Here is a 26,111-nt window from a genome sequence, read left to right as displayed (position 1 = left end):
CAACCCAGCACTCAACCGCTGCGCCACCGGGGAGGCCCAAGAAAATGTCATTTAAAACAATATTCATTTCAATGAGAAAGCATACATTGTACAAAAATGAAGAATGATGTAAAAAATATATATAAAAATAAAACAATATCCATTTACTACACATGAGATCGGTGAGAAGTAAAAATAAAAAATGCTGGCAGAGATTAGAGATATTCTCAGACACCAAGCAGAATTATTTAGGGAATCAAATGACTTTAATATGCAAAGTGACTATACCTTATGACCCACCCATTTTACTTCCAAATGTTTACCCTAGATAAACTCCCATGTAAAGTTGTTCATTGCAGATTGATTTTAAAGGTGAAAAACTAAAAGCCCATCATTATGATAAATTAATTTTGGCAATTCATAACTAGATAATAGTTCTATAGGACACAGCACTTATTAGAATAAATGAAGTACATCTAGGTGTATGAACATGGATAGAAATTAAACATAATATTACAGAGCAACTCCTATATAAAACAGGTTGCCTGACTGTGGGTCCTCACCCCTGCGCTTAGCCACACGACCCTGCAGACTCACTGAGGGGCCATACTAATACTCAACTACAGGCACACACAAACGGTTAATAAATGGTTTATTTACAAAAGAAAAGGAAAATGAAGAAATGAATAACTCAGGGAGAAAAAAGGAAGAGCACCTCATGAATGTGTCCTACCTGCTCCGCCCACCTGGAATTCCAGTGGGGCGCTGACAGCTGGCGAAGAGCCAAGAGCCCTGGGGCCAACAGCCAGACCCAAGGCCCACATGTCTGGTTTTAAACCATACCTGGCAGCTTAACCCCACCCTCAGGTTCCAGCAACCCTCCCTTTGGTGATGATGGGCTTTGTCATTCCCAGTGTCTTGATGGCTTTGGTCTAGAGTTGGGGTGGAGTCCACAAAACCTATATGGAGTTTGCTCAGGACATCCTGTCCCCCTAACAACAATATTGACTGAAACCACTAGGGCTTAGCGATCTCTAAAGGAAAACAGCAAAGAAGACTTTTCTGAGGTTTCTCTATTCCTAAGTAGAGATTTCGTGGCTTGGACATGGAAAGGAACAGCCTTCTGTGAGCTACAAAGGAGAGAAAATTTGCCCTGTCAGACTTCCTCCGAACAGTGCAATGTAGACAGGAAAAACTACATTTCCCATCAAGCACCGCGCCCTCTGCCCCCGCACGTCACCGCCTCTTCCCCAAGGAAGTGAAAGAAGCATTTCCGGTTCGGGGAACCCAGGAGCAGGCGGCATTGGGTCGGCTGTGTTGGGCCTTGCTCCGAGGCTCCGCCTTCACTTGGGTCTTTCTAGAAACCCAGCTTTGAGCTCGGTGCGGGACAGGTATTTCCAGGCCAGTACGGGTGTCCCGAGCGCAGCCCAGTGCACCGAGGTGGGAAAGGCTTATTTCTGCGGAGGCTCGGGGTTCCGGCGGGGCGCGCGGGTGGAGGCCCGGGTGGGAGACCGGTTGCCCGAGTCGTGGTCTCGGCGCTGACAGCCCTTCTTTCTTCTTGCCCGGTTGCAGCTTCCCAGAAGCGCGTGTGAGTCCTCCATGGCTGATACGACCCCAAACGGCCCCCAAGGGGCGGGCGCGGTGGTGAGTGAGTCTGCAGGGTCGTGTGGTTTGCTTTGCTCTGAGAGTTAGAAAGGAGCTGGGGGTTTGCTAGTCGGATTTGGGGTGTTGCAGAAGCTGGGTGCTTTTAAGAGTGGGATTAGTGATTGGTGGGAGGCAGGTGGCGGGGAGATCGTGAGCGAGGAGGTAGATGGAGTTTCAAGTTTGTCTTTCAGAAGCTGCCACGAGCCAACCTGAAGCAGGTGGCTCTCACCTGTATGCCTTAGAATTTGGGCCTTCTTGCCGCTCCCTACTCTTCGGTCTCTGATTGTCCTAGGTCCCAAGGTTGAACAGTCACTTGAGGTTGTGTCATGACACGCGCCTCATTCCGCTCAGGCGGGCAGGCAGAGAACACGTTTTTGCCCCATGCTATGCCACAGTGCAGAAATATGAAAAGGAAGGAGAGCACTCATTCTTTTTTTCATGCTTCTGTATATTTTATATTCTTCTCTAAGGCTTTTTAAAAAAGATTTATTCATGCATACAAGAACTGGGGTACAGGCCAGAGGTGTGGGGGGTGAGAGGATTCACCAGAGACAGAGTGGGGAACAGAACAGGCAGACTGCAATATTCTGCTGAGGGGAGCAGCAGGCAAGACAGGAGAGGTCTGCGGCGCCACGTGGATAGCTCCCTGGCAGAGGATTGAACTCCTGCTGCAGTGGCTGCTGATAGTTTCATAGGATGTGTCTTAACTCCTTGCACCACCAGGGAGGCCCCTAGTTACATTCTTAATGATAGTTAAACCACAGATACTGAAGTATTCTATGTGATAACATGATCACAGTGCAGTCATTGCTATCATTTTGGAGTTAAATTTGGGAGATTTGACATTGATATATGTTATTACTTAATGTACAATCCATATTCAAATTTCCTCAATTGTCCTTTAAAGCTGCTTCATCCTTTCCAGGACTCATTCAAAAAGCATGCATTGCCGTTATTGACTTTTAGTTTCTTTAAATCTGCTAGTTCCTTTGCCCTCTTCTCATTTTGTCTTTCTGGAGTCTAGGCTTTTTTTGTGGAAGTTGTCAGATCTTTATCCCCTGATGACTAAATTCAGGTTAAATATTGCATAGGAGGTGATAGTCTATATTACATCGGTAGGAAGATTTCCTAGGAATAATGGCTAGTTTGTCCTTCTTAGTACATTATCTGTCAGAAAGTATTTGTGTTATTTTAGCCCATCTTTGGCGATACCAAGTTTGATGATTTCCTTAAGGTAGTGTTCACTAATTACTCTATTATTTTTATCTCTTTTGCCTTTGTAATTACTATGTATTCTATGGCTGGATATTTGAAACTGAATAGTTTTCCACACAATAAACCACTGATTTTTTTTTTTCCCCCAGAACCATTTATAACATGTTGGGGCAATTGAGTTCAAATGTAAACCAATACATTTTGTAAACCTTTTTTATTGTGTAATATGTGTAAAAGTGTATGAAATGAGACACATGGCTCCATGATTTATCACAAAATGAACATCTTAAACAAGTCTTAAAAGGAAATGGTCTAAAATTAGAGTTTCAGACTGATGGAGAGTCTGACTATAGAGAAACTGAGCATATTAAATTAGATTCATCCTTTCACTTGACTATTAGTTATCATTTAATATAGAGAATTCACATCATAGTAGGTTTGGATACAGAAAAAACAGAAGCATATTTCTCTAATGACTTGTATTATTGTGAGCACTGTTTTAAAAGACATGCATTAAACATTCTTGAATTTTAAAATGTACTTGGATTTTTTTCCTAGAAGTTTTAAGTTCCTTTTTTCAGAAGATACACTAGATTGCTTAGTGCAGTGTTTTTAGACTCCAGGTTAAGTAAGACTTGTTGGTGAGTTCTCAAATTACTCTGGTGAAAATACTTAAGTATTTACTTAAATACTTAAGTAAAACATTAAATAGAATAAAATACCAAAATCCACACACGGTAATGATTGGTTTTGTGAAATTTTTGTTTTATATACGTAGGTATTTTTTTTTTTTAAAGATTTATTTATTTATGCATACAAGAACTGAGGTAGAGGCCAGAGGTATGGGGATGAGAGGACTCACCAGAGACAGTGGGAAACAGAACAGGCGGATTGACTGAAATAAACTGCTGAGGGGAGCAGCTGGTGAGACAGGAGAGGTCTACTGTGCCAGGTGGGTTAGCTCCCTGGGCAGGGATCGAACTAGTTCTGCAGTGGCTGCTGATAGCTTCTTAGTGCTGTGACTTAACCCCTTGTGCCACCAGGAAGGTCCCCACTGTGGAAGTTTAATCTAGAGTCACTGAAACTAGGGGTAAGACTTATGGGGTAGCTTCTGGATGAATAAGAAAGTCATGAAATCTGAGAGGCAGGTGCTATTTTAACACCGAAAAGCTTTGTTTTGAACACTATGATATGCTGGACTCTTGTGTCTGCATAGGCAAATCAGCCATTGGCCATAGTGATTAATATTAAATGACTACTTGTCTTCTTTGTGACGTTTATTTAAACCAAACTGACTTTGTATGATGCCTTTTATTTGATGCCTTTTTATTCGGATCTGAGAATTACCTATTTGAATTTAAGACTTTCTAAGAATAGGCATTGTGGTTCTCTAGGGAGCAATTAGTTCTTATTTAATGTTCTTTTAAAATAGATGAAGTGGGGCCTCCCTGGTGGCACAAGGGGTTAAATCTCAGCACTATGAAGCTATCAGCAGCCACCACAGCACTAGTTCGATCCCCTACCAGGGAGCTAGCCCACATGGCGCAACAGAGCCCTCCTGTCTCTCCCATTGCTCCCCTCAGCAGTGTATTTCAGTGGATCTGCCTGTTCTGCTCCCCACTCTGTCTCTGGTGAATCCTCTCGTGCGCCCCCTGCCCCCTGCCCCCTGCCCCCTGCCCCCGTACCTCTGGTCTATACCCCAGCTCTTGTATACATAAATAAATTTAATAAAAAACTTTAAAATAGATGAAATGCCAGTATTACAAGTGTTTAAGGACTATGATAGTTGTACTTAAATTTGTGTTCAGATTTTTCTTTCCTAATTAGATTTTTCTTTCCTAATTAGATTGAACTCGTGCTGCAGAGGCTGTGGACTGCTTCATAGGTTGCGTGTTAAGCCCTTGCACCACCAGGGAGGTCCCATTAAAACATTTTGAATAGAAATAACATAAATAGGGCCTCCCCGGTGGCGCAGCAGGTTGAGAGCTGCGCTGTGAAGCTGTCTGCGGCCTCTACAGCGCAGGTTCTATTCCCAGCCAGCCAGGGAGAAACCCACATGGTGTGGCAGACCTCTCCTGCCTCTCCCTCTGCTCCCCTCAGCAGTGTCTTAGGTCTGCCTGCCTGTTCTGCTCCCCGCTCTCTGGTGAATTCTCTCACCCTCCCACGCCTCTGACCTATACCCCAGTTCTTGTATAAATAAATAAATCTTTTTTTAAAAAAATAACATAACATACATAATCATCATCTTTAAAAATAATTTCCATGTTTAGTTATGGCAACCTTTTTTTATCTTTTTTAAATTTAGCAATTCATGATGACCAATAAACTGGACACAGCTATGTGGCTGTCTCGCTTGTTCACAGTTTACTGCTCTGCTTTGTTTGTTCTGCCACTTCTTGGGTATGTATTATATTTTTCTGTGCTTGATATTAATTGTTCAGTTTTTTAATGGAATACCTTTTAAGTGCAACTGTTAAGGGGACTGGGACAAATAAAACATGTCTCATCCTTAAGGCGTTAATAGCCTAATAATATTACCAACTGAGGGGTAGTATATATCATCTGCTTATGAAAACTAACATGAAATTGAAAATCTGAAGAAAACTAGATGTGTGAGAATGAGATGGATTCATATTTTTTGCATTTTTGACTTTTTAACTTAGTAAGCAGAATGCTTTATAAAATTCAGTAGGGTAGATAGATGAAGTGATGCTTCTAAGGAGGTCCAAGTACTTTTTTCTATTGACAAGTAGTAGATTTAGGTGTTGTGCAATTATGATGCAATTCACAAAGGAGGAAGAAACATGGTAGTTGTTTATGTCTCATGATAACCTCTCCTCTGATAATTTTAGGTTACATGAAGCAGCAAACTTTTACCAACGTGCTTTGCTGGCAAACGCTCTTACCAGTGCTCTGAGATTGCACCAAAGATTACCGCACTTCCAGTTAAGCAGAGCATTCCTGGCGCAAGCTTTGTTAGAAGACAGCTGCCACTACCTTTTGTATTCACTCATCTTCGTCAATTCCTACCCCGTAACAAGTATCCTTTTATACTTATTTGACAGTGAAATTGCCTACTGAGCGCTTGGAATTTTTTTCTGATTATTTTTTGCAATAGGAAGAGTTTGATAATGAGGGCATTCATGAATCCTGAGTTGGTTTGTTGATACTTCATTTGAATGAAGATGCAGTAGTATAAGAATTTTTGAACCTAAAGTGTGAAATCTACATTTTAAAGAACTGATATGGGAATTTTAAACTTATCTTTGTTCTTACTGCAGGTAAGCTTCTCTATTAGCAGTGGATATTTTAAAATTCAGATTAAAAAAACAAGCCCCTGCAGTACTTAATTTTAAAATTTTCTAAAATTTGAGTAAAAAATGATAAATGTTAAAATAAAAAAATAAAATTTTCTTTCATTTGATTGACATCTTTGGGAAAGTGTCAGATGTATAGCTTTAAAGAGAAATCCTTAGCTCTTTTAAAGTGAGCTAGAAATGAGATTCATCACAAAGTAAATTATTTAAGCAGAGAATGGAGTAATTAACAAGCAATCAGTGTTTGCAGTGGATTGGGTAGAAAATAAGGACAAGTGGAAAATCACTGGAACTAATGATAATTAAATAACATATTTGGAGTTTTAGGTTTATACATTTAAAAAATGATGTTGTGGGAAATGATAATAGGTGTCCTAAAGAGGAAGAGGGAGGGTGGAGGGGGGCAGGCTGCTGCATGCAGGGAGGTCTATAGTTCGGTAGGTTTGGAAAGCAATGGGTTAAATAATATTAATAGGTTTCTTTATTATAAGACCTTTGATATGCTAATATATTTTGTGAGAATAGAAGAATTACTAGTGTTTCCTAAATTAATCTGTTTTTTCTCCCTGGTGGGTCATCCCTCAGGAAAGTATTTGGGCTTTGGAAAGTACTGTTCAAGAATTTTTTAGTATCTGTGATACAACTACACATAATGAAAAGTACAATAAAATTGGTCTTTAAGACAAAATAATGCCTACTGCATTATTTTTACTTTATGAAATTTTTTTAAAGATTTGTTTTTTAAAGATTTGTTTTTGCATACAAGAACTGGGGTATAGGCCAGAGGTGCGAGGGAGTGAGAGGATTCATCAGAGACAGAGTGGGGAGCAGAACAGGCAGATCTACTGAAATATACTGCTGAAGGGAGCATCAGGCAAGACAGGAGATGTCTGCTGCACCATATATTGCTTAGCCCCCTGGCTGGAGATGGAACTCAGCCCCACATGGTGATAGTGCTGAGACTTAACCCCTACTACATCAGGGATGCCCCAAAATATTAAATTTTAAATAATACCTTTAAAATAATAGACTTTTCTTTTAAATAAAGGAATAGGAGGAAACAAATTTTTGGACACTAGTTTTGCAAGTATTTGTGAATTTGACATATTTAATTCTTGCCACACTCTGAAAAAAAATAATCAGTGAGCATCATATTTTTGAGACTCAAGGACTTTATTTATTTATTTTTTTTAAGATTTATTTATGGGTCTCCCTGGTAGTGCAGGCATTTGAGTGCTGCTGTGAAGATGTCCGCAGCCTCTGCAGCGCTGGTTTGATCCCAGCCGGCAGGCGAGGGTCCCACATGACGAAGCAGACTTCTCCTGTCTCGCCCGCTGCTCCCCTCAGCAGTATTTCAGTCAGTCTGCCTGTTCTGTTCCCCACTGTCTCTGGTGAATCTTCTCACCCTCCTGTGCATCTGGCCTGTACCCTGGTTCTTGTGTAAAAATAAATCTTTAAAAAAAAAAAAAAACCATTTATTTATGCATACAAGAACTAGGGTATAGGCCATAGGTATGGGAGGTGAGAGTTTCACCAGAGACAGAGTGGGAAGCAGAACAGGCAGATCTATTGAAATAACTGCTGAGAGGAGCAGTGGGCCAGATAGGAGAGGTCTGCTGCACTATGTGGGTTAGCTCCCTGGGCCAGGATCGAACTCTTGCTGCAAGTGGCTGGCTGTAGCTTGATAGTACTGAGACTAACCCTTCTGCCACCAGGGAGACCCGAGACTCAAAGATTTTAAAATAATTTGCCTGATAAAACATTGGTTAGTAAGTAGTAATGCTGACAAGGTCTATCTAATCTGCAGTTAATGGGTGAGTAGTACTTAAATGTAGTTTAAAAACATTTAAACCTAGACATAGCTATGTCTGTACCTAGACATACCTGGTAGTTCTGCTTATCTATAACAGTATTTGGAGATGCTTAAATTCCTTGCTCTATGAAGAAAAAATAAATGGTTTGTAATGCAAAGCTAAATTTTTTTTTTTCATTTCAGTGCATGATTAGGTCTGTAATGTCTCATCCTAATTTGTATATGTTAGTTTTTAGGTAAAATTCACTAGATAATCTCTATCATTGGATTGCCATTTTGTCAATCCTGTTCATTTAGGCCCTTTATAGTACCAGTATTAAAATTCTTGCTTTTCTGTGATAATAATGGATATTTTGCACAGGTTGCTGGTTCTACTGTTGAGTAGCCTAAAGTTTCATCAGCGAGAAGCAGAAATGATAGAAACTGTTTTACAGATAATTAATATAGAGCAAATTGAATATATCAAGACTGACTACCAGGTCAGTGTATAGCACAGAATAGGTGGTCAGTGAGATTTGTTGAATTTATGTTTTAGATGGTACGAAATGAGACTCTTGTTCAGTGAAGACAGTGTCTCTGCCCTTTTGTGCAATTGATTATTTGCTAGCTCCTCTATGGGAAATATTGAAGATTAAGTGTCTCATATCCCTTAAATTTTTATGGGGGGAGAGGGGAAAGGGAGCAAGTAGAAGTGGTGAGAATAATGTAAAGTAGTAATTGGCTAGAAATACTAATTTGATTCCTGAAGTAGTTGAGTATTATGGTAATAAATAAAAGTGAGCCCAGAGTCCTGTTACTAAGTTGTGTTCTGATCTTTGCTCTTACAAAGGTGACAAATTGTACTTGCTGTAACAGTGATAGGTGCTTAGGGTTTAAACTGTAGACTTTATATCCCTTATGTTTTTGGGTAGTTTAAAAGTGACATTGAAAACTAAAATTATGAATCTCTTATCAATTTTTTTTTTTTTAATTTATACAAGATCAGGGGTACAGATGCGCGGCGGGGAACAGAACAGGCAGACTGACGGAAATACACTGCTGATGGGAGCAGCAGGGGAGACAGGAGAGGTCTGCTTGCCATGTGGGTTGCTCTGAGGCCAGTGGGGATCGAACCGGCACTGCAGAGGCTGCGGACAGCCTCACAGCGCTGTGCTCAACTGCCTCCGCCACCAGGGAGGCCCATCAAATATTTTGAACTATAGAATGTTAGAAGTAAAAAACTCATTAGAAATCTTTAACTTTGACTACTATGTATTCTTTCCATAGAAGATGAAACTTGGCCTAGAGAAATGTAGTGTCAGAACCTGGACTAGAATCCAGATTTTGACCTGACATTGCCTCTTCATTGAATCAGGTGTCAATTGAGGATGTGTGTCAAAGCTTAAGTTGAATTATTTAAGAAGGAACAGAGTCTTACAGTGTCCTTAGAGAGAAAAGGGTTGTAGCTTTCATCAGTTTCAAAGGAATTCATGATTAATTAATAAGTATGAAATTGCTTAATTTGTATGTTATATGTAATATGTGATGTTAGTATATATTATATGTGCTGTGTTTTGTGTAATATATTGATACAATGAATAAAAATTATATTCACGGCCTCCCTGGTGGCGCAGCGGTTGAGCGCTGGGTTGCAAGGCTGCCCGCGGCCTCTGCGGCGCTGGTTCGTTCCCTGGCTGCTCCCTGACCACTGGAGGAGGGTCCCGCATGGCGCGCAGACCTTTCCTGCCGCCCTCTGCTCCCCTCAGCAGTGTACTTCGGTCCTTCTGCCTGCTCTGCTCCCTGCTCTGGCTCTGGTGAACTCTCTCACCCTCCTGCGCTTCTGACTGTACCCAGTGCATGTATAAACAAACAAACAAACAAACAAATAAATAAAACATGCCTCTATTAAAAAAAAATTATATTCAGGAATTTAACATTTTTTTTCATTCTTATGAATGGCAGGGAAGAATTGGACAAGTTATTAATTTGGAGAACTTCAGTACAGAGTTAGGATTCTTCTGATATTTGGATGTAGGTCAATATCTTTCTTGCTCACCAATTGGAAGTTAGAAAATTTTAAATCCTAAATGAGTTAGGTTATAATGAATTTAGTACTCACATTGTGTCACACCAGATTTTCAGTCAGTGCCCAGAAATGTAATTGTTTGTTTCTTAGAAACTGCTAATATTTTCAGGACAAGTATATTTTGTGTCATTCATGATTGATTAACAATCTGTGCTATTTCATGTAAGTACTTGACAAATTTTTTGTTTTTCCTAACCTGGCAGGTATTGGGGTAAATAGGGTCTTCTCACTGTTTTTTTAGAAAGTTGAATAAAAATGTTGTGTCCGTGACATAAAACCAAACAGTTCAATTCAAAATGTAAGGATCCTTTGCATATGTTTGTAATTAAACTGATGATACTTTTAATTGACTATACACAAACCCAAGTATAAAACTTCTCTTTTGTTTGTATAATTGAGGACTATGACAACCTGATAGGTACAGTACCCAAAATAATGAGGCCCTTGTAGGAAGGAAATGAAGGATCTTTAGCTGAGGAAAATGTGGGAACGACTCTTTAAACTATTAGTCCACACTTTCCTAAGCAGCTGACATGATGAAAGCAGTGCAAAAGACTGTCTTTGTACTTGAAAGCTAAGTTAGTTCTCACTAGGACAGCCATTGTGGGGTTAAAAGCTGTATTAACTAACTCTTTGAGGTGGTTTAGGTTTCTGTTTAATTTAAGAAAGGCTTACAGTATTTTATTATCTAATAAAAATAAATGAAAAAAATCTTTAGTATTTCCATCATAAAAAGAACTCTTGAGCTTTAGAAAATGAATAGTTCATTTTTGCCTTTACAGATTATAAACGTTTCATTTGGTTGTAAAGTATGTCAAAAGCCATCTCTGAGTTCAGTTTAACTGATGCCATTTCATACCTGTTTATTTGGACTTAACGTGTAAAGTGTTTTGCAAAGTACTTGATGAATTTTATGTGTTTTCCTTAATTGTTTTCTTCAGTGAGTATTTTTCCAGTCTTGTTATTTTCTTTGCTTCATGCTGCCACATACACAAAAAAGGTTCTTGATGTAAGTAAAACTATGTTGTTTTTTCTTTTTTTTTGACTCCTGATTTATACAATTGACATGAATTTGAGTTCTAAGACATTTTGGCATTTGTCACAAAAGGTTCCATTACTTTTTAGAAACTGTTCTAAATTATTTAGAGATTTGAAAGTTTAGAATTTTTTGTTGTTGGAGTTTCACAAAGCAGTACATTTTGTAGTTATAAAATTACCTGCCAGTGGGCCTCCCCGGTGGCGCAGCGGTTGAGCGCTGGGTTGCGAAACTGCGCGCGGTCTCTGCGGCGCCGGTTCGATCCCCGGCTGCTCCCCGGCCACCGGAGGAGGGTCCCACATGGCGTGCAGACCTCTCCTGCCGCCCGCTGCTCCCCTCAGCAGTGTACTTCGGTCCTTCTGCCTGCTCTGCTCCCCGCTCTGGCTCTGGTGAATTCTCTCACCCTCCCGCACTTCTGACTGTACCCAGTGCATGTATAAATAAAACAAACAAACAAACCAGCAAACAAATAAATAAAGCATGCCCCTATAAAAAAAAAAAAAATATGAACAAAAGGAAGAGTTGTAAAATTACCTGCCAGTTCCCAGAGGAATTTATGAGATGTGAAATAATATCTTTATTTAAAAAAAAAAAACTTTGACTTTAAATAAATAAGTTTCATACATTGCCAGAGATCTCTTTTTCTGTCAATATTTAACTACCAGTAAGTAGTGTACTCGCTTCTTTTGGACTTACATTCAGAACGGCTGCTTTACTAACATTTCTCTTCACGTCACTGTGCCAGGCAAATTGACTGCATATGAACTGAAATTTGAATTAAAATATCCAAATTTTGCCTTGAATTCACCTTTTTCTTTATTCTTAGTGGTGTTTTTTTTTGTTGTTGTTGTTTGATTGTACTCCTAAGTTTTACCTTTGGTTAGCTAAGTAGTCAAAAGACGTTTGATTGTATTACTGGGTAGTCATATTTTGATAGAAATAACCGCCATTTTTGGTAAGATAATGTGATCTTTCTTAAAAATTAAGCTTGAAAACGACTTATTAAAGTTGTTTTTCTTTTTAATTTTTTAAATATACAAATACAATAAAGAGGAAAATATACCAGATACTGTCTTTAGTTTGTAGGTTTTTGTCATCATTTCCAATGGTCTTTTGGTTATAGTGCCTTTAGATATGCTATTCATCTAAAGAATGAATGTGAGTGATCAAAAATGCTGCTTAATTTCTAACTTTTTTTCCTTATGTTTTAGGCAAAAGGTTCAAATAGTTTACCTTTGCTGAGATCTGTTTTGGATAAATTAAGTGCTAATCAGCAGAATATTCTGAAATTCATTGCTTGTAATGAAATCTTCTTGATGCCTGCTACAGTTTTTATGCTTTTTAGGTAAGAATTAAAATATGTTTGTTTGGGAAAGCTGATGATGAAGTTAGTGAACATAATAAATATATTAACTTGAATTTTATCCTCCTTAAATCTGTTGAAGTAACGTGCTGATACACAGCAGTAAAAGGACCTTAGTGGTCATCTTTCCACTTTAGAGCAGGGACCTGAGACATAATAGTAAATCTAGGAATTTGTATTACTTACTGTTCTTTGAGTTTCATTATGTGACATTTTGAAAATTAATTTCAGAATTACTGTATTTCAAAGAACCTTGGGAAGATTAGTTTAAAACATTCTGCTATTACAGAGAAAAATCTTATATTAGAGAAAAATCTTTTAAGATTATAGTCTGGAATTCATGTTGCTTGCTACCTCCCCATATATTTCTGCATTTTATTTTATTTTATTTTGTTTTTTTTCCAGTGGTTTTTTTTTTTTTTTTTTTAAGATGTATTTATTTATACAAGCACTGGGGTACAGGCCAGAGGCGAGGGAGGGTGAGAGAATTCACCAGAGACAGAGCAGGGAGCAGAACAAGCAGAAGGACTGAAGTACACTGCCAAGGGGAGCAGTGGGCGAAACAGGAGAGGTCTGCCTTGCCATGTGGGAATCTCCTTGGTGGGCCAGGAATGAACCAGTGCTGCAGACAGCACAGGCTGCAGACAGCTTCACATTGCTGCGTTCAACCCGCTGCACCACCGGGGAGACCCTATTTTTGTATTTTAATTGTAGAAATAATGCTTGACAAAAAGAAAACTTTTATTTTTAAAATTAGAACATTAAGGGCCTCTTTGTGGCACTAGGGGTTAAGCACCGCACTATGAAGCAATCCACAGCCTCTGCAGCAAGAGTTCGATCCCTGGCCAGCCAGAGAGAAACCCACATGGCGAGGCAGACCTCTCCTGTCTCCCCCGCTGCTCCCCCTCGGCAGTGTATTTCAGTCAGTCTGCCTGTTCTGTTCCCAGCTGTCTCTGGTGGATCCTCTCACCGCCCCCCCCACCCCCGCATCTCTGATCTTTGGCTTGTACCCCAGCTGTTGTATGCATAAATAAATAAATCTTTAAAAAATATATAAATAAAAATAGAACATTAAAATAGTAGTCACCTCTGCATCAATACTCTTGTATTTAAGTTTTACAACTACAGTTCTGCTCATATTACTGCTTTTTCGACTTTTAGTTTCACAAATAATAAGGTATTACAGATAAAAGCTAAAATATCATTTGATTATGAAGCCTAGTGGCAATTTTGTCTTCTTTCCAGAAGAGTTTGATAAGTATACATGTATGTAGTCCTTTAAAAATACTGAAACAGATATATAGAAAATAAATACTGTGGATGTGGGCTTTGTTCTTTTTGGCTTTTACATCAAAATACTGTAATGCATCAATTGTCTGCATCTTGCTTTTTTTTTTTTCACTCATACAGTGTTTTTATGATCTATTTATGTTGGCATATAGCAGTCTGCTTTGTTCCACTTAATGGCTTTTTTTGTGTTTCATTGTATTAGTATGTAGCATTTTATTACCCATTCCCTGCTCTGGACATACTTTTCACATTTTTACTTTTCCAGATACTGAGGCAGTGAACAGCTGTTTACCTGTCTGCTTATATTTTTGTGCAGTGTTTTCTCTAAGACAGATACCATAGTTGATTTTGCTGTGTCTAAGCTAGAAGTATTTTATATTTAGTAGACCTTGCAGTATTGTGCTCTAAAATGCCTTTATCTCATTTCCGTATCTTTAATTTATAATAAACTTATTTTGTAAATGAAATCTTTCATTTTAATGTTCATTGCCTTGAGTAATTAGTGAGGCTTTTTGTATACCTGATAGTTACTCCTTTCTTTGGCAGTCTTCATATTAGTATAAATGCATTTTCCCCATTCTTTTTAAGAATGTTTTCCTCTGAAACTACAGTATCCCCACATGTTGCTTCAAGTTGTAGAGCCCCAAACTAGATATTATAATCTAGATGAAATCTGGAATGATATTACTGAATGTGAGGGATCTGGATTCTAGTTAATATTTGTCCTTAATTTAGTCTTCTGAGCCTTGATTTTGCACATTTAAAACCTAGTGGTAGTTGGAGTAATAGCTTAAAATCCTTCCAGCTATAATCCATGAATGTTGAATGTGGGATTTGATTCAGCTGTATTTGTCAGTTATTCCACTCTAAAATGTTTGCTTTAAAAGGTAGTTTAGTTTAGGGCTGGTGGCGCAGTGGTTGAGCGCTGGGTTGCGAAGCTGCCCGCAGCCTCTGCAGCGCCGGTTCAATCCCCGGCTGCTCCCCGGTCACCGGAGGAGGGTCCCGCATGGCGCGCAGACGCTGCTCCCCTCAGCAGTGTCCTTCGGTCCTTCTGCCTGCTCTGCTCCCTGCTCTTGCTCTGGTGAATTCTCTCACCCTCCCGCACTTCTGACTGTACCCAGTGCATGTATAAACAAACAAACAAATAAATAAAATAAAATAAAAGGTAGTTTATCTCTCTCTTTTGTGATCCTGATCAGATACTCAAAATTTTACTTAGTAAAAGGAACTTACTGTTCTCTTACCTTTACTCATTTTTCTCTTTCTTGGTGGTGATTCATGCCAAGCTCTGTGGTTTGTTTGATGTAACTTGGTGAATGTTAAAATGGTACATACCAAAACTACTACTCTACATGGAGATTCTAGTATTCTATTAAATTACATGGGGATTTTGTCATTTATTCCCTTAAATAGATTAATTTATTCTCATTAAATATAAACTTTAAATAATTGTATAATTTTACTTATGTATGTATTTGCATAGAGGAACTGGGGTGTAGGCCAGAGGTGCAGGGGAGGAGAAGATTCACCAGAGACACAGTGGGGAGCAGAACAGGAGAATTTACTGAAACACACTGCTAAGAGGAGCAGTGGGTAAGACAGGAGAGGTCTGCGGCAGTAAATGTGGGTTAGCTTCCTAGCTGGGGATTGAACTCAGACTGTGGTGGTGATAGCGCTGAGACTTAACTCCTAGGCCACCAGGGAGGCCCTCCACTTTTTACATCTTAATGTATTTCTGCAGAAATAGTGTTAAAATATAATTTTATATTCTGCTTTCTTCACAGTTCCTGTATTATAATCAAGATTTTAGAATAGTTGCATACTACTGCACAGTTAATGAATTTACATTAAATAATCACAGTGTGATTTGCTTAACTCTGCTACTTAACTATCCATGTTAAGTTGTTACATTTTATTTGTAGTTATAAGTGAATATCTTAATCCAGATAATTTTTCCTGGAGAGAATTTCAGACTTAGAATTTTATAAACATATATGACTCTTGGGGTATTATAAATGTGCTTCTCACTGGAAAAAAAAAATTTCGTAGGGCCTCCCTGGTGGCGCAAGGGGTTAAGCACCACACTATAAAGCAATCCGCAGCCTCTGCAGCATGAGTTTGATCCCCATGCAGCCAGGGAGCAACCCACATGGCGCAGCAGACCTCTCCTGCCTTGCTCGCTGCTCCCCTCAGCAGTGTATTTCAGTCAGTCTGTCTGTTCTGTTCCCTACTGTCTCTGGTGAATCCTCTCACCCCCACACCTCTTGCCTATATCCCAGTTCTTGTATGCATAAATAAATAAATCTTAGAATAGTATAGGCTATCTAAATTTATTAGTGAGCCTTTGTGATTTTGTTACTTTTTTGTTTATATAATTTGAGCCATTTTTCATTTTAGTATTTTATAAAGCTTTAAAACTTAATTATCAATTAGTGATTATTATGTAATCATTTATATAACATTCACTGATTTATTTAGTAATTTTTAAAAGTTTAAAAAGTGATACATAAATATATGTTTGTAGAAATTTACACAGCCACATTTTACTGTTCAACAATTATAGATTTATTTTCTAAGAGTAACTTCTGTTAGACAAGAAATTTGATGAATGAAAACATACTCATTCTCCAGTTAAATTGCCTTGTAAGTTTTGAGACTGTACACATAAATTGATAATGTATATTTGTTACCCTGTATTTGTTTATTTCAGTGGTCAAGGAAGTTTGCTCCAACCTTTCATATATTATAGATTTCTTACTCTTCGCTATTCCTCTCGAAGAAATCCGTATTGTCGGTAAGCTGTTAATTACTTTAAATCTATTTTGTTGAGGGTATTGTGAAATACAGTATTTATAACTTTTTAGAGTTACAAATTAGGTTTTATTTTAGAATTTGGAAGCAAGTAGTATTTTGTACCTTTCAGTTTTAGGCCTTAGGACTATGGAGGGTTGATAAGAAAGTGATTGTTATTTCTTTTCAGAAACTGACACTGGAATTATCTTGACCATTTCTAAAATAGTGCCACAGCTTAAGTACTTTAAAGATGTGTACGACATAAGTCCTATTCTCAAGGAACTTTCCTAGTTGAAAGAAAAAAATGTCAGATGATGAAAGAAGGAAACAGAAGTTCATGATACAGTATATACAAGTCAGTATATGATGAATTGTCCTGTATTTGCTGTATCATAATAGTGTAATCCACAGGAGGAAGGGATCATGGAGCTAGAAGATACACTAGTCCAGGAAAATTTCATGAGATGGAGGTTTTTATTTGTTCTGGAATGATTTAAATCCTTCGAGTAGACCATGGAAAAACATTTTAGATAGTGAGACAGCCCAAGTTCAGAGGCAAGAAGATATAACTCATGTTGAAGGGGTCTTGAGATTCTAAATAGTATGAGTGATGGGCCTCCCTGGTAGCGCAGCGGTTGAGCCCTGGGTTGCGAAGGTGCCCGCAGCCTCTGCAGCGCCGGTTCGATCCCCGGCTGCTCCCCGGCCACTGGAGGAGGGTTCCGCATGGTGCGCAGACCTCTCCTGCCGCCCGCTGCTCCCATCAGCAGTGTTCTTTGGTCCTTCTGCCTGCTCTGCTCCCCGCTCTGGCTCTGGTGAATTCTCTCACCCTCCTCTGCTTCTGACTGTACCCAGTGCTTGTATAAATAAATAAATAAATAAATCGTTTCTTTAAAAACTAAATAAATAAATAGTATGAGGGATTAGAGCTAAAATTTAAAAAATGTATTGAAGCCATATCATAAAATTCTTGAGGTTTTGGATAAGCAGTTTAGAATTTACTGTTTCAGGTGTAGAGGAGTTATGGTTTTGACAAGATAATCTTTTGATAGTCTTATGCAGAATAGTTTGGAGTGGAAAATCAGGAAGCAGGGAAATACTTTAGTGAATTATTCTAATGTTTTGGAATGGAGGCTTAAATTATGTATTCTGATCTCAAAGATTGGAATATAATTAAACTGAATAGCTAGCTTTTTAAAAGATTTGTTTTTATGTATTTGTGCATACAAGAACTAGAGTGTAGGCCAGAGAGAGAGTTGGGGAGTATAACAGGCAGATCTATTGAAATACATTGCTGAGGGGAGCAGCGGGTGAGAGAGGTATGCTGTGCCATGTAGGTGGGCTCCCTGACCAGGAATTGAAATCGTGTTGCAGAGGCTGGCGATAGCTTGATATTGCTGAGACATTAACTCTGGTGCCACCAGGGAGACCCTGAATAGCTGTTTTTAATAGTTCCATGCTATTCAAATAGTAGTGTTATTAATATACCAAATTTTTGTTTTCAAGTTTAAAATAAATTTACATGGTGTGGTAACATCCATTTGAACAGGTGTGAATCTTATCTCTGAATCATATAAGGTGTTGTAAACCAAGTTCAGTTAAAACAAAATACAATCTTAAAAAATGCTTGCTACAAGAGAAAATAAATTCTTCATGTACTAGAATTCAGCCAAATAGCCAGTGAGTATATTAGTGCTGTCTCTATTGTGCTTTCATAAGCAAAGTAAAAATAACTGAATCTGAATGCTGCTCATCATTTCCCACATATATGACTTTGGACGATTTTTTCCCCATTTTAATTTCTTTGTTGGTAGAGGAGAAAACCTGGCAGTGATGAAAAAATTATTTTAAAGTTCTTAAAATTCTATTAGGTTCTTAATAAATAATGTTTTTCTTGCTCTTGTTGATTCTTATTTTTCTCCTTTGGAGGGATGTTTTATTCTCTTAGACAACATCTTTTTTGCAATACTATCTAAATTAAAGTTTTCTTAGGTAGATGTGGGGTTTTTTTTTTAAAGATATATTTATTTATGCATATAAGAGCTGGGGTACAGGCCAGAGATGGGGGGGGGGTGAGAAGATTCACCAGAGACAGAGCATGAAACAGAACAGGCAGACTGACTGAAACACTGCTGAGGGGAGCAGCGGGCGAGGCAGGAGAGGTTGCTCCCTGGCCAGCTGGGGATCGAACTCATGCTGCAGAGGCCGCGGATTGCTTCATAGTGCTGTTCTTAACCCCTTACGCCACCAGGGAGGCCCAGATGTAGGTTCTTAATGAGTCCCTAGCTACAAATAAACCTTCAGTTTTGCGTTTCTATTTTATGTATTCATGTCAGACCTTACCTTCAACCTGCCCTAACATCTGTTTTTCATCAGCAGATTTTTTCTGCTTTCTTGTATACTCCATTCACATTTTCTCCACATATATACTGATTGATATACATAGAAATTTAGATGTGTTCAGAAAAGAAAGGGTAGCAGTGGGTCAGGAAAACAAATACGTGCTAATAAATATCTTCAAAGATCTCCCTTAAGCACATATTTCAAGAAAATAGTAGCAAAGTAATGGAAAATATTCGAGCTTGTAAATATCAAACAGGCTATAAAACTGTTTTCAACACGACACTTTTTTTTTAATAAAGATTTATTTTTATTTTTATAAAAGAATTGGGGTACAGGCCAGAGATGCAGGGGGTGAGAGAATTCACCAGAGACAGAGCGGGGAACAGAACAGACAGACGGACTGAAATACACTGCTGAGGGGAGCAGCAGGTGAGACAGGAGAGGTCTGTCCTGCCAAGTGGGTTTCTCCCTGGCCGGCTGGGAATCGAACTCATGCTGCAGTGGCTGCAGATTGCTTCATAGGTTGTGTCTTAACCCCTGCGCCACGAGGGAGTCCCTCAACACGACACTTTTTAAAAGGGTTTTGAGACAGTCTGTATCACCACCCTGTACCATTTTCACCTATCATATTATTTATTCTCAAATGATAGGTTTCCGTCTTTTGTAGATGTCCAGTGCAGACTGATCAGAGCTGAGCTGCCACAATACTGCAGCCACTTATCACATTTCATTGTTTAAACTTTAGATAATGACAGTTCATAAAATTTAAAACTCAGTTCTTGAGTCACATTCACCACATTTCCAGAGTCACATGACACACATTTCAAGTGTCAAAAGACATGTATGGTTGATAGCCACTGTATTAGACTGCACAGTAAGACATTTTCATCATCCCTGAAAGTTCTGTCCCCACTGCTCCGAAGGAATTCTGTGATTTGTGCTAAATTATGCCAGTAATAGAGTCAGAAGGCCTCATCTGTAACCTGAAGGCTTTGACTAGATTATTATTATTTTATTATTATTATTATTGTTATTTTATTATTATTTATTATTATTTTATTATTATTATTATTATTTTCTAGCTTTATTCATTAGATTCACTTTTTCAGAAGACAGTGAATTTGTGTTGTTGATAACAAGTTTATGAAGAATTGAAAATGTGCTTTGTAGGGACTTAGAGCTGTGTGAATTAAAGAACTGTATAAGGATAAGTTGGAAGATATTAGAAGGGTAGGAACTTTGGGTTTGGGAAAGAAGAATGAGTTAAAGAGGGGCTCTAGATTTCTAGCATGAGAACCCGAGAGTTGTGAGTGATGGGGCTGTCACATAGAAAGGAGATACATCTTTCCAAATTTGCTTCCTGTCTTTGTGTGAAAGTACTTTAAATAGTAGATTAAAATACTGACCATAAAAATAACACAGGAAGATACAGAAAGGTAGAACAGGACTTGTGTCTTTATGCAAGATATATTAGAACATAAGGTGAAAATTCTGAATGGGTACAATTACGCTTGGTGCTTCTTCAGATCATTTATAAATTTCAGTACAAAAATGCATGGTTTTGTTTCTGCTAGCCTGTACATTATATGTGTGATGTGTAAAATATGAAATATAGTCCTATTTTTACAGATAAGGAAAGGTCTAAGAAGCACTGTGTTCATTTAAGGAATTGTAGCTGGGGTTGTCCATATTACTTTCTTACTCTTTTAGAACTCATTGAACTTGCTTAAGTTAAATGTGAAAATGATTGTAAAGAAGACAAATCATTTCTAATCAGCACTCTGAGATAATCATTTATTAATGCTTTTGTTAATTCTCCTCTCCTCAAAAAAAATGTATTTACTTTGAGAATTTTATTTGCGCATTCCATACAACATATTCTAGTTATTTCTTTAGTTTCAGATTCTTTAATAATTGTGGAAAATTCCTTCATTAGCATTTGCTTTTACACTATGTTGCTTTTTCCTTGTTTCTGAAAGAAACTATTTTATCTTGCAGAACCTTGTTTAATGAACTGAGGATTGTTGTTGAACATATAATAATGAAACCTGCTTGCCCTGTGTTTGTGAGAAGACTTTGTCTCCAGAGCATTGCCTTTATAAGCAGACTGGCTCCAACAGTTGCGTAGTTTAACATCCAGCTAAGTTATATATAATCTAAGCATTATTTGCAGCTGGTACTTCTGCTAGGAGTTTTTAATTTCAGGTGTAAAACTGACCTCAATCCATTTTACATAACTTACATAAGTACATCTCAATGGGAAGAGATAATTTTTCTGGCATGTTAAATCAAGCCTTTAAAAAGTTTCTGAGAAAATTTTACTGTGTTATGTTGTTAATGATTATAGAAGTTTGTATCTTGTAATAAGTGTACTGAGGATTTTTTTAGATGCTGCTGTGCCTTTATCATGAACATTTATTTCTCTTGTAGAAATGGCTCTAAAATTTCTTTCAACCTAATTGGTACCCTGAATTTATATCTGGCCTGAGTTCATTATGATAATATTACATATATGAATTCAGTATATTTTGAGACAGTATTGTTTTGCTGTTCATTAATTTTGGTTGATGATTTTTCAGAAGCAATTCTCACTATTTACTTTCAAATTATTATTTAGAGTGACTTTGTGCTGCTTTGTTAGAACAGATTTATTTTGAATGTATTATCATGAGAAATTCTATCTTATGCTGTGACCTTCCAAAATTTTGTTTTTCCATACTTACATCTGTGAGCTTGAGTATGGTTTTTAAAAGGCTCAACTGTAAGCTTGTTAACCAATTGTGTAACTATTTGGGGTTCACCTAAACATTTTGCACTGGAAAGCAGAAGTCATACATTCTTTCAGAGATCTATTGAGTAAGTAGCATTTCTTAAGTAGGAAATCCTTATATAGATATGGACACATAGTACTATCATAGTTGGTAGAAGTACCTAGATGAGATTCTTGACTGCCAGTTTTCTCGGTTTCTTAGGCTTGAATTTTAACTGACAATTGCAGAAGTTCAGATGACTTTTGAAAGTGATGTCACTGAAGATTGAGCATATGATATCCTTGATTTCTGTTCTGATAAAATAATGAAGATTATCGTGTTGATTACATACTTACTCATCAAATCCGATTTAAAATGTTAAAATGAAAGGATTATAGGTAAGATAATTGACTGGGAATGGGGCAAGAGGAAGAGTTATGGAGAATAGTGTGCATCTAGTTTTGTAATTCATAGATAGATTTGGGGGAATTGGATGTATTATTCAACTGTGATTTGAGTTGTGCGATATGTTCTGTTCATTGAACTTCCATCAATTCCTTTATAAATTCATTCCAATCTTTATTACTATTGCATGATTGGAAATGTTTAAAACATCAGATTTTAGTAGAGTAATGTGATGATTTTCATAACCAGTTTTTTCTGTCTGCATGTGAATTTCTCAAAAACATTCATTAGTAACTTAGTTACATCAGCTTTCTTTTCAAAGTCTCACTATATAGAAATGTGATATCCTCTTGATAACTGTAACCAGCTATTTTTGTATTTTTGTAATATTTATGTACTAAGTTCAAGAAGCAGCCTCATAATATTCAGTTGATTGTGTATGTGTGGGTGGCTAGCCGCCCTATTTACTGAATGTTTAATTTGATGGTTTAAAGCTAAATTTTCTAGAGCAATAAAGTGATGATAATGTTAAGTAAATAGTATATTGATTTCTAATAGTGTTTTTAAAAATTAAGTCTTGAATTAGATTGTTTTGGCAGCTGAAGGCATATTTATTTTTAAGTTACTGGGTTGGTTTTTTTGGTAATATTTTTATCTTGATAGTCTTAGGTTTATAGAAGAGTTGCAAAATCAGTACAGAATTCCTTATACCCTTTACTCAACTTGACATTAAAAGTTATATAACTAGACAACATTTATCAAAAACTAAGGAATTAATGTGAACAATACTATTAACTGAAGTACAGAACTGAATTCAAATACCCCCACTTTTTCCATTTCTTAATTTTTTTCTGTATGCTCTATTTTTACCATGATGATTTATTTTTCATGACCTATAAGTCTGCCATTTTGAGTTTTTCCTTTTTATTTTGGAAATTTCATTGGCCAAAAAGATTTTCCTAAAGAAAAGAATTCATACTAACTTTAACAGGCATAATTTTAATATTAAAATTGTAATTTGAAACACTGCTTTGAAAGTTTAGACTTTTAATCACATTAATAGGATTCTATTTCTGATTTGCCCATGTTTGGCTATTTAAGGAAGGCTTGATTTACAAATAAAACACACTCATGAAAAAGTAAATTGTACAATTTGAGCATTACTAGATACTTAGTTTGTGTGAATTTTAGATAGAAATTCTGCAATATGATTATGTACAGCTGGCTAATTTGGCATCTGAAATTATAGTGTAACCTGTACACCTATTGAGTTAAAATTATGAAATGTAATAGCACTATATAGAATGAACGTAGGAGGAGGAATTATAGCTCAGTAGCTTTTTACTTGCAGGTCTGAAAAAGGTTGGTTTAATGTCCAGAATATCTAATTCTTCTGAAAATGGTATAGTAATGTTCTTAATAGCACTTTTAGATTACTCTTTTGGATAGGTAGAAGCCACATACAGATATTTTAACAAGGATTTATATTCCTTTATATACTTGATTCCTGCTGAATAACTATCATCAGTCCAAAGAGAAATTTCTTTTTTTTTTTTTTTTAAAGATTGATTTATTTATCCATATAAGAGCTGGGGCAGAGGCAAGAGATGTAGGGAGTGAGAGGACTCACCAGAGACAGAGCGGGGAACAGAACAGGCAGACTGACTGAAATGCACTGCTGAGGGGAGCAGTGGGTGAGACAGGAGAGGTCTGCTGCACCATGTGGGTTGCTCTCTGGCTGGCTGGGGATCGAATTTGTGCTACAGAGGCTGCAGATCGCTTCATAGTGCGGTGCTTAACCCCTTGCACCACCAGGGAGGCCCAAAGAGAAATTTCTTAAGTAACAGTTTATATTTAAATTCATGTGGAATAAAATTCACCAAGACGGATGGTTCATGGGTGTCTTGGTGGTGGTAATTTTATGGGGATTACTCTAAGAGGAGAATGAACAGTGACATAAAAAATTAATTAAATTCACCAAGGCGGATGCATCTGGAAGTAAGCAAGAAAGGGCCTCCTTGCTGGTGTAGTGGTTAAAGACTCAGAACTATAAATTTGTCACCAGCATGAGTTTGGTCCCCAGCCAGGGAGCTAACCCACATGGCACAGCAGATCTCTCCTGTTTCGCCCACTGCTCTCCTCAGCAGTGTATTATGGTAGATCTGCATATTCTGCTCCCCACTCTGTCTCTGGTGAATCCTCTCAACCCCCTGTACCTCTGGCCTACACTCCAGTTCTTGATTGCATAAATAAATAAAAATAAATCCTTAAAAAAAAGTAAACAAGGGCCTCCCCAGTGGCGCAGCGGTTGAGCGCTGGGTTGCGAAGCTGCCGGCAGCCTCTGCAGAGCCGGTTCAATTCCCAGGCTGCTCCCCGGCCACCAGAGGAGGGTCCCACATGGCGCGCATACCTCTCCTGCCGAGCCCACTGCTCCCCTCAGCAGTGTACTTCGGTCCTTCTGCCTGCTCTGCTCCCCACTCTGGCTCTGGTGAATTCTCTCACCCTCCTGTGCTTCTAACTGTATCCAGTGCTTGTATAAATAAATAAATAAATATTTAAAAAAAAAGGTAAACAAGATAACTAATTTTTAAAAAAATAAATTTAGATACATAGGAACCTCCCTAACAGAGAAAGTTAAGTCAATGCTAATTTAAAGCTGAAGTTACACATAAAAATTATAAAATTATCAGAATACTTTCTGAAAATCCGGATCAAAAATTCAGATTAGGTTTGTAAGGTTAAGATATTAATAGTATTCATTGTGGAAAGAAAGATGAGTATGTGAAATAAAACCATTTTATGTGAAATAAAACCATTAGAACTGAGAAATTTAGGATTTTTAATGTTTGAGATCAGAATGAATGAAGTTAATTTTGAGGGATTGTGGTAAAGACCCTTACCTAACACCAAGAAATTTGATTATAATTTTCTAAAATTCCCATCCTTCCACCCGCCATCCCCTTGGAATCTACTAGCCTTAAAATCATTGCTCCTATTTACGCATTTAGTTTTGATACTTCACTGTGTAATGAAAACCTTAAGGGAGAAAGTAACCGCAATTATATTTATGATCACCAGGTGGCACTCTTTCCTCAACACCCCCTTCCATTGTTTCACATGCCAGTTTCAAAGGTAAATGCCACCAAAAGTGCAGAGTCAGCAAAACTGAGGATCTGGGTTCCATGACTCTTTAAATGTGTAATAACTCAATATTTGACAAATATTTAGTAAGCATTCTCTGTGAATATATTCTTGAAATATTGAAAAGGTGAGAGAATTATCATACCTGTTTTCTAGGTAAGCAGTAAAATAGGTGACAATTGAAAGTGGGCATCATTCAGATCATGGTCTCCCTGGTTTCTCTTTTTTTTCCTTTTCAGTATAAGTGCCTAAATCACCCAAACATATCAAATATAAAATTGTTTTTCATTTTCAGGTGTGTAGAAAAATAGTACTTAATTTTTTTCATGGTCACTTTGTAGGTACACAAGGCATAGTCAGTTTAACCTCTTTAAATTTTTAATGGTAACATAAAAGCATATTGAAGTTTTTTGGATATTATATCAAGAAAAGTACTGGAATTTTAAATTCAGTTTGAAGTTACTAAAACAACTAGTTTGTCTTATCACTTCATTGGAACTTCACTAAGTTTAGGAGAATTGTCCAGAGGCTGTATGATTAATAGTATAATTTCACAGATAGCATACCAAAGGCATACATTTATAAATCCAAGAGTTATTTCCAGAGATAGTTTTAATGAATAGTCTTCTTAGAATATTCTGGATGGAAAGTTGGTGTATCTGGTACTAAGGAAGAGAAAGGAGCTGCTAAAAGTTTTGGGAGATTCTCTGGTAGTAATTATTCTAGGACATGTTTATCTTTTAGGGTGAGTTCTTAGAACACACCGTTTCTAAGTGAAGGATTAATGGTAGTCTTTCTCTCATGCAGTGCAAATAGGAAAACTGATATGCACTGGATTTGAGTTCATATAACAAGAGATAAAGTACAGTATTCTTTTAATCTAAAGCAAATTCTTTTTCTTAGAAAATGATAGGAAAAAAGTGATTGATGAATGTCTTTCCTAGAATCTAAAACTTAGTT

General features: G+C 37.5%; 1 protein-coding gene across 1 annotated transcript; it reads left to right on the top strand.

The window, feature by feature from the left end:
• Positions 1–1,578: 1,578 nt before the first annotated feature.
• On the top strand, positions 1,579–20,983 carry TMEM33 (transmembrane protein 33; the record flags this gene model as incomplete). Its single annotated transcript, XM_084233309.1, has 7 exons — positions 1,579–1,623; positions 5,144–5,238; positions 5,691–5,878; positions 10,975–11,042; positions 12,281–12,414; positions 16,433–16,516; positions 20,854–20,983. The coding sequence occupies 7 exons, from the start codon at positions 1,579–1,581 to the stop codon at positions 20,981–20,983; spliced, it is 744 nt and encodes a 247-aa protein (XP_084089435.1).
• Between the last annotated feature and the right edge of the window lie 5,128 nt (positions 20,984–26,111).

The sequence above is a fragment of the Talpa europaea genome (genome assembly GCF_964194135.1).
Source record: "Talpa europaea genome assembly, chromosome: 5".
NCBI classification, from domain to species: domain Eukaryota; kingdom Metazoa; phylum Chordata; class Mammalia; order Eulipotyphla; family Talpidae; genus Talpa; species Talpa europaea.
Note: the sequence above shows the minus strand (reverse complement) of the source record. Positions and strands in the feature narration are given on the sequence as shown.